The sequence below is a fragment of the Dendronephthya gigantea genome, unplaced genomic scaffold (genome assembly GCF_004324835.1).
Source record: "Dendronephthya gigantea isolate DGI-Jeju-01 unplaced genomic scaffold, DenGig_1.0 000496F, whole genome shotgun sequence".
Taxonomy (NCBI): domain Eukaryota; kingdom Metazoa; phylum Cnidaria; class Anthozoa; order Malacalcyonacea; family Nephtheidae; genus Dendronephthya; species Dendronephthya gigantea.
Window position 1 is genome coordinate 30,690 of NW_021163506.1, and position 9,018 is coordinate 39,707.

Genomic DNA, 9,018 nt, shown 5'->3' on the forward strand with positions numbered 1-9,018 from the left:
CCTTTGCAGAACAGGGCGTAAACAAACAAATTCCCTCCCAATCGTGGGAACTGACCAAAGACCTCGCGATTTGGTTACGACTGTAACTTACGGCTGGAATTTACTTTTCTTCAAGGCCATGTTCTGGCAAAGGGCAAGTGGTAAGTGGTTCCCCCCCCCCCCAAATTTCTATACTACTAAAACCGACAAACTTTTCTGAGAATTAGATAGGAGTACACATTTCAGGTCTACTATTTCTATAGTATCATTAACTACATAATTTTGCAAATATGTACTACAGTATTTAGCTTCATGTTAGTTTTCTCAATTTCTTATTTATATATCATGAACAGGACGTTTTTTGTGTTATTCACTTGATGCGAAGATTCAAAAATAATCAGAGACTAAAAAATAAACATTGTCAGTATGAACCAGCAGAGCATTTGCATTCTATGCGATGAAGAATTGTTAGCAGAGGAAAGTGTTACTGTGACAAGAGGAATGGAGACCATTCGAAAAAGCAGTGAACAACGCGGGGATGGAATCGCAGAAAGATTGGACGGCCTTTCATCAATCGATGTGCACATAATATGTCGTAAAAACTACACACGTCAATCCAGTATTAAGGCCGTGCTTCAACCTTCTCCCAAAAAACAAAAAACCCTTAGATCTTCAATGACGCAATTTAACTTCAAACAGCACTGCTTGTTTTGTGGCGATGACTGTGATATTTCAATTGAAACAAAAAAGCCTTTAGCCAGACGGAAAAGTATACACGAAATACGAACAATAACATGTAAAACCACGATTGCTAATGCAGCAAGTGAACGTGATGACGAATGGGGACAAATCGTACTCTCGCGTGTTGAATCCGCAATAGACTTGGTGGCTGCTGAAGCCAGGTACCATGGAAATTGTTATGCAAATTTCTTAAAATTGCCATCAAAACGTAAGCCAGGTCGTCCACAAGACAACGATTTGGCAGAGGCATACGAAAAGCTGTTCTCATACTTGAGTGAAAATGATGAATGTCAATACTCGGTTGATGAGTTACTTCATAAACTTGCAGAGTATCTTCCACAATCTAAAGACCTATGTTCTGAGAAGACATTGAAGAAAAAACTCGAAGAACACTTTGGGGATGACGTTATTATTGCGAGCAGACGAGGAAAAACACCAGTTGTTTGTTTTAAAGACACTGGATTCAAGATTCTCAACAACTCTTGGTATGAACAACGATCACAAAGCCAAGAAGAAGAACGTTTGCGTGTCGTAAAGGCTGCAGCTGCAATTATACGAGAAGATATTTGCTTAAAAGCTTTCGACACTTCTGTGTATCCAACATCTGAAGCAGCATTCGATGATACGTCCATTGTCCCAGAAACATTGAGAACCTTCACACATACTGTGGTTAACAAAACCAAGAAAGGAAATACTGCTGGAAAGACACGAAAGTGTACAGTTATTAATCATTCCATAATCTCAGCTACTAGACCCAGGTCTTTCCTCTCCATGATACATGTTGGACTTTCCGTGTACATACATAGACATTTAGCATCTCGGCATTTGATAGACTTACTATCCAGTATTGGTGTCTGCGCATCATACAGTGAAGCAAGGCGGTATGAAGCCTCGGCAATGCTTGGCAAGCAGCAAAACGTCAGTGAGGAATCATTCAAGCAATTCGTATTCGACAACGCAGACTTTAATATACGGACCATAGATGGATATGGAACATTCCATTCCATGGGTGGGGTTATGTGTGTTACACCAGCTTCAGGAGTTAAGTCACAATCTGATATAGAGCGTGTAAAGACATGTCCGCCAGCAGAAAAAATAGCAGCAGTGAATAATGTGAAACTACAAAGATATAGTGCATCCAACACCAAAGGTATTCATAACATTGTGGTGGAAAACCCAGCCAAAATCCGACAACTTCAATCAGCCAATCCAGTTCACAGTTTCCTTGACTTTTTATGGATGAGTGGTTCATGGCTTTCGCCACCCAAAAATCCAAGTTGGAGTGGATATATGGAGTTGGTAACCAAAGGCATTATTAATTACCAGACATCTAAGGTTATAACATTACCATTTGTCAACTTGCCACCCAGCAGCTTGGACGCCATTTACACGGTTCTTAAATTTGCAGCAAATGAGTGCGAGAAATATGGGCAGCAAACATGTTTTGTTACGTTTGATCAGCCCTTGTACGTAAAAGCGGTGGATATGGTGGCTGCTTCCTCTAGTGGCAGTGAACTCTCTTCTGTCATTGTTAGACTTGGTGGTTTCCATCTGCTGATGTCATTCATGGGAGCTGTTGGTTACATAATGGGTGGGAGCGGCCTGAAAGAGTTGTGGAGTCTTATATATGCAGTCGACTCAGTTGAGAAGATGCTGAATGGACATGCTTATGCTCGAGCATTACGAGCACATTTTTTGACACAGCTTGCGTTGATAATCGTCATCTTGCGCAATGCGGAAATCGATGATTTGACCATCGAACAGATTGTTTGTCTTCACGAGTCGGTAATGGACAATAGTACTTCTCATGTAGATGCTTCTAAAAGTCCGGCACTTAATCGTGTCATAGAAAAGATTGAGGCAGTTCAGCTTTCTGCCAGTAATGAAAGTCGAACAGCTGCATTGTGGGTGCAATATATAAAGGTAATGCTAATGCGTGATTTCATACGTGCTGAAAGATGTGGTGATTGGAAACTTCACCTTGTAACAATCCGGAAAATGCTTCCGTATTTCCATGCATCGGCTCATCTCGCATATGCAAAATGTGCTCACTTATATATCCAACAGATGTCAACATTAGAAGAGAAGATGTTGCCAAATGAATTCGAAGCCTTTACCTCTAAAGGTTACTTCACAGTGAGGCGAACGGACAAAATGTGGGCAGGAGTATGGACAGACATGACCATAGAACAGGTACTAATGCGGGCTATGAAGACGTCAGGAGGTCTGACAAGAGGTCGTGGGATGACAGAGAGCGTTGTTAGTCGTTGGGTGTTGGGTATGCCAGGTTGTAGTGAAATTACTCAACACTTTGAAGCATTTTGTGATGTTACCTTCACCACAAGCGAGCAACATGTAGAACTTAGAATGTCTCGTCAATTGCGAGATCAGAAAGATGTTGATACCCTTCTTCAGTGGCTTATGGTTCACAGTCCCATGATGTCAACCAAGGAATTGATGTCAATAGCGACTGGTGTCGTGGCTGACAACACAATAAATTGTGATGCTGCTGTTAAAGTTGGAACAGAAGCAATGCAGAAAATATTGGGAAAGACGTTTGGAGACATCCAACTGCACAGAAAAGACAAAGTTCTTCCACTGTCCTGTGTCAACAACTCGGTAAAAGTACGTGAAGAGGTCATTCCTGTAAATACCATGCAGTTGTTTAACAGAATTGTTTGTGTCATCAAAACAGATGAAGATTTCGCCTCTTGCCTAGAATATGAACTAGCTCCCAGACCATTATCACTCTTTGATGAGATATCAATGAGAAAAACTCAGAAATCGGTCATGTATGATGTCATAGAATCTGTAGCTGATAGTCAACAGACATATCCTGCAGGTAGTACCGTCGTCTTGGATGGTGGATACTTATTGAGACGAGTGATATGGCCGCAACATGGCTCATACAGTGACATATATTCATCATATGTGACCTATGTTCAAAAACACTATGAAACACAAAGGGTCGTTATTGTATTTGATGGCTATAGTGACGCTCCGTCCACAAAGTGTGCTGAGCAAAATCGGCGAGCAATGAAGGCGCAGTCGACAGAGATCTTGTTCACGGATGACATGCCTATTACTATCCGTCAAGAAAGATTTCTGACAAATGGAAAGAATAAAGCACGGTTTATTGAAGGTCTAACGCGATATCTTGAACATGCTGAGATAGAAGTGAAACAAGCGGTAGCAGATGCAGATGCGTTAATTGTGCGAACTGCAATTGATTTGTCGACCAACAACAACGTTGTCGTAGTCGGAACTGATGTCGACTTGCTTATTTTGTTGATACAGCTATCGAAGAAAGACAACCAACTCTATCTGTACAAACAAGGAGCTGGAAAATGTCCAGATAAAGTATTTTCTATCAGAGATGTTCAGAAACATTTGACAGAAGTATCCAGCTCGTTGTTCTTTCTGCACGCCATGACAGGTTGTGACACTACCTCCGCCCTGTACAGACAAGGCAAGAAGAAGGCGTTCAACCTCTTACAGAAAAACGAGGAATTACGGCGCGAGGTGGTGAGTGTATTCAACGATCCAACATCTTCCCCTGATTCTGTGTCATCCGCGGGAGAAAAGTTTCTTCTGGCATTGTATAGTGCTCCTAAGTCAACAACTTCTCTGAATGATCACAGACACAAACGATTCATGAAAGCGGTAGCTAACTGTCCTGTTAACAACCAGATGCAACTCGCGGCTTTGCCACCGACATCTGCAGCAGCAAAGGAACATTCATTCAGAGTGTATCATCAAGTGCAACAGTGGTTAGGAGTGGAGTTGCCCCCAACTCAGTGGGGCTGGCAATTGAAAAATGGAAACCTGCAACCGGTTCTCACTCGTCAAGCACCTGCGCCTGAAAAACTGTTAACTTTGATTTCTTGCAATTGCAAGAGTGGCTGTGAGCGATCATGTGGCTGCAAGAAAGCAGGTTTGGTTTGCACCGTTCTGTGTGGCCATTGCAACGGAAATGGCTGCAGTAATTCTGAATCACCAATTGTATGTGAATCAGAAATGGATGGAGAACATATTTTTGATGAAAAGAGCGAAGGCATTGATGTTATTTCCGATTCGCCGATATTGGAAAATGAAGCATTTGATGTCCATGTGCCTGACGAAGAGTTGTCAATAGACAATCAATCTGATGAACTTGAATTTCCATCAGCAACTGCGAATCCACGAAAGCGGAAAAGTAAAACATAAACATATCGGGACAGTGTACAGTCTTTCGTGTAATAGAGTTGGGTGGAACCCCTGGCTAGGATTCTTGTGAAACGTGTTTTAATAATATTCACTTGTCAACTTTACTGTGAAAATTCCAGTTGTTACTTTGTGTCAGGTAATTTTGTATGTTATCGTGCTTATGACGTCATAATATTGCTGTTTAGTCTAAAGTAATAATTTTACGTACCAAAACATATTTTAAAAAATCCATATTTAGCGCAAATATAAGTAATGACGTCATGACCTCATAACGGCAGAAGCTCCAGTCGGATACATGAGGACTTTTACTATGTTATCAAGGTCACTGAAATGAGTGAATACCCCAATTTTCAACTTCTTACTAATTTTTTCCGACCTTTTTTACCATTTTGACTGTACTAGTAAGGCTCTGTTTTTATTGTGTATTTTAAAAGGAGAGAAACAAAAAAACATATTCATAGCGTTATGTGATTTGAAGCGCTTTTAAAATACATCTGCAAGGCGAATTAAATAACTGCCTAAAAAATCCTTCTTCTCAACAAAGGACTCCGGCATTAGTTACGCGCTTCTCACTGCTGTAACATAAAGTCAAAGGGAAAGGTTTCCGCTGAGTCGTTGAAATCACTGGACCGCTGGCATACAACAGAAAAAAATAATTCCATGCACAATCAGCGGGACGCTGCAATTGGCACACGGGTCTAAAAGTACGGAAGACGGGCTAAATAATTCAAGTATAATTGCCCGTCTCTCGAGTATGAAGTGACCATTTATCATTAATTTCAAGGAAAATGTCAGGATCTCAAGACTAAGTGCACTGAATTGCCCAACCTATTACAAACTAAGCATCCCAATATTCATTGACTTCCTCAGACTTCAATATTTTTTTAAAAATCAGGCTATTCAGCAGCAGGAGAAATCTTAGCCTTTTCTGCAATATCATTGACTGTAGCAGCGATCGGAACCTACTGTCCAGAATTCAACATCTAGAGCGGATATTTATTTTTTTGTTTTTTCATAAAAATATTTGCCAACTTTTAATTTCCAAATCTCAAGATATATGCTGAATGATTATATCAGATAAATATGAGAATTTTGATTAAAAAAACAAGAAAGGTTTTCATTGTTATTTTTTTTACCGTTGCTGTGACTAACTGCACAAACTAATATGGCTGACTGTTGCCTTGGGCAAAAAAAGATAAATCAGTGAAACTGCTGTTTCAATCCATACCTGGGGTAGAGAAAATACTCTGGGTGCGAGGTTGCTGCTGTTTTTGAGATAAAGCAGTAAATAAAATGTTTATTTAGATTTAAAAGTTATCTCAAGGTTTTGACTCCCCTCTGTTTTTTAAATCAAGTGAGATTTCCCTTTCCTTCATCAAACTGTTTGGGTTCCCTGCTTTTGACGGCGCACTATATCGCCTCCTAATCCCTACGCGCGATAGCCAGTAGAAAATAAAAAAATCCTGTCATGCGCATCACAGACCTTTAGGCTATTTTAAGATGGAAGTGTGTTCTAAGCACCGCAGTGATGATAGTTATAGCTTTGACATTTACAACTTCCGTGGATTTGACGGAGAGAAAAAGAATAAAAAAAGAGCAAAGGAACGTTAAAGTTCCGAGAATTTATTCAGTTAAATAATCTAACAGAATTTGACAACCTAAGAGTTTTACAATACTTGAACCTTCGTTGGTAAAACAAATAAACAGTTAGAATTCAGTCTCTATTGTCCGTCGATTTTGAAGATTTGAAAGTCCTTTATGCGTGTATTCAACCATTCAGGTCGCACTTTCGGCCAGGCTTAACTGAACAAATCAACATACGCTTTTGCTTCACTTCTTCAACCATGCGCCGCAATTTATTTTCCACATGTCGCAGAGCCAGTGGGTTGTTTTCATCGATGTCAGCGGTAGTGCCATCTAAATTACGAAGTATCTCGTTCAGTAGCGGGCGGTGCATCTCATATTCTTCATATTCTGAAACGTCGTTCACTTCACCGAAGTTTCTCACTGGCATCGGTGCGCGTGCGGTTACCACATAAGAAAGGGCCACAAAATATAGATACAGCAATATGTTAGCCATCGCCACGCACGCGGTTGTCTTCACGTACAGAGAAGTGTTTTGAAAGGAACCGTTGTTGAGCGGTTGATCAATTTCTTGCAACAAAGGCTATAGTGTTCTCTTCGCTAGAAATCCACTCGTCTTAAATACTCTTCAACTGGACTCTTATCTTCATGTCATGTTAGTTTTAATTATTGTAAAATGATGTATTTCCAGATAAGAACCCACATTAATTATAAAAGCTGGAAAACAATTCGCGATAAGGTAAACGCAAATGTGCGCTAATGCATTTATAATGAAACTCCCGGCTGTCGCGATAACACACAAAGCATATAAAAAGTCCGAAAGAGACAAGTAAAAATAGTTCGATTGCATATCCAGTAGTAAGGATATGAATTCTTTTTCCCATGCAGTACGTCAATTTCATATAAAGTTCAAATACTTAGCAGAAATTACTCGTAGATGCGCACACTGATCCATAATTGCCCTTACGATATCAAACACCTACTACCCTAAGTTTATTTTATAGGCTCATGCATGCACTGACCTTTTCTTCACTGCCTATAGCCAACGTAAGAAATTTGCTTATTATAAAGAAATATTAAAATTTATAAATTGTTTTCGTTACAATTGTATGTTAAAAAATTAAAGAGCTGCGAAGTGAATAAATTGTCTATAAAATCTGTGTCAAACTTTGTAACTTTATAATCATTTGAGAAATTTTTGAATTCGATCTTTTAAATAATCCAGACGAATTTTAAAATATTTTTGATTTATCGCAATATTTTCTCCTAACCGAATAGTAACTATATACTTCGGTGGACATGGAGTAATATTATGCTACCTGATGGATGTGTAGTAATTGGGAATTTGCACAATGATATAATGAGTGAATTTGTTCGCGAGTTTTCCCGAAAAAGGATTGAGTAATTATATAGCTTACCGATCAGTGATAAATTATGTATAACATTTATGCGCCAGAAAGGTTTAGGTGTTTGTAAAACTTGAATTTTCAGCAATATTCTGGCGATTAAAGACCTCTTTTCGTTGATGTAAACTTTAGCTATGAACAGTTTGGCAATTTGTCTGAGAACAGCTTATCAGAGAAGTTGGGGAGATTTTGGAATTAAGGGCGTAACGAATCAGATCCAAAAATAAATTGTCGGTTATACATATAACAGTACCAAACATTCTTCAATGAAAATACAAATATGAAAATAAATCGTTAATTTCTCATATTTTTAAGCAAAAGTCGTTGTTTGCACAAGAGCGTGATACTTTGATACAACAATGGCCTTATAGTTAGAGTAAAATGTTGAATTTGTGCCGGGTATAATGTTGCGAGCAACCAAACAACAATTTTACTCGCGCATTTTATTAAATAAAAACTGTCGATTAAAAGCCATTCGACAAATGGAATTTACAGCGGCTGGTTTTCAAACTGACCAAACAATAAATGCGTAGGTGTAAAATCTCTTGGAGAAAACGCTAGGACTGATAAAGGCTCAAGTATTTAAAGTATAGGCGGAAAACTGACCAATTTTTTAAACTTTATCTTCGAATAACATTTTCATGTTGTTTTGACCTTACTTGGGATATAATACAGGCAGCAAAACTGTTCGTTCACTATCCCAAGTTGGTGGAAATCACAAACAAAATAGTCAGTTGGATCTCCCATATTTTGCGCCCAATTTACAAAAACTTGCTGATTTGTCATGCGTAATTCTTGATACCTCTTGTTCAAAGCAACGCAAGCATGGACATTTTTTCAAGTACCCTATATCGTCAATATGAAATATATTTTTTAAAACTGAAAATTGCTAAACGAACCATGAATTTTCCACAAACACGACACAAACACAGTTCAAACAAAACAAAAATAATAAGAAATCAAAAATCTTCGATTTTGTAGATGCCACAAATTTGTGTAAATTCCATCAGTAACGACGCCGTATCTGTTATGCCGCGTACGCGCGCAGATCTGTGGAGAATGACAGTATTATAAAATAAGTATATAACGTGTGTTTTGATTG

General features: G+C 38.9%; 1 protein-coding gene across 1 annotated transcript; it reads left to right on the forward strand.

Moving 5' to 3' along the window:
* Positions 1-50: 50 nt before the first annotated feature.
* Positions 51-5,319, forward strand: LOC114543611. Its single transcript, XM_028562521.1, has one exon. It carries the CDS (start codon positions 406-408, stop codon positions 4,924-4,926), a length of 4,521 nt encoding a protein of 1,506 aa, XP_028418322.1. The 5' UTR covers positions 51-405; the 3' UTR covers positions 4,927-5,319.
* The last annotated feature ends 3,699 nt before the right edge of the window (positions 5,320-9,018 follow it).

Coding starts and splice junctions, on each gene's coding strand:
- LOC114543611 (XM_028562521.1), top strand. CDS start 406: ATGAACCAGCAGAGCATTTGCATTCTATGCGATGAAGAATTGTTAGCA.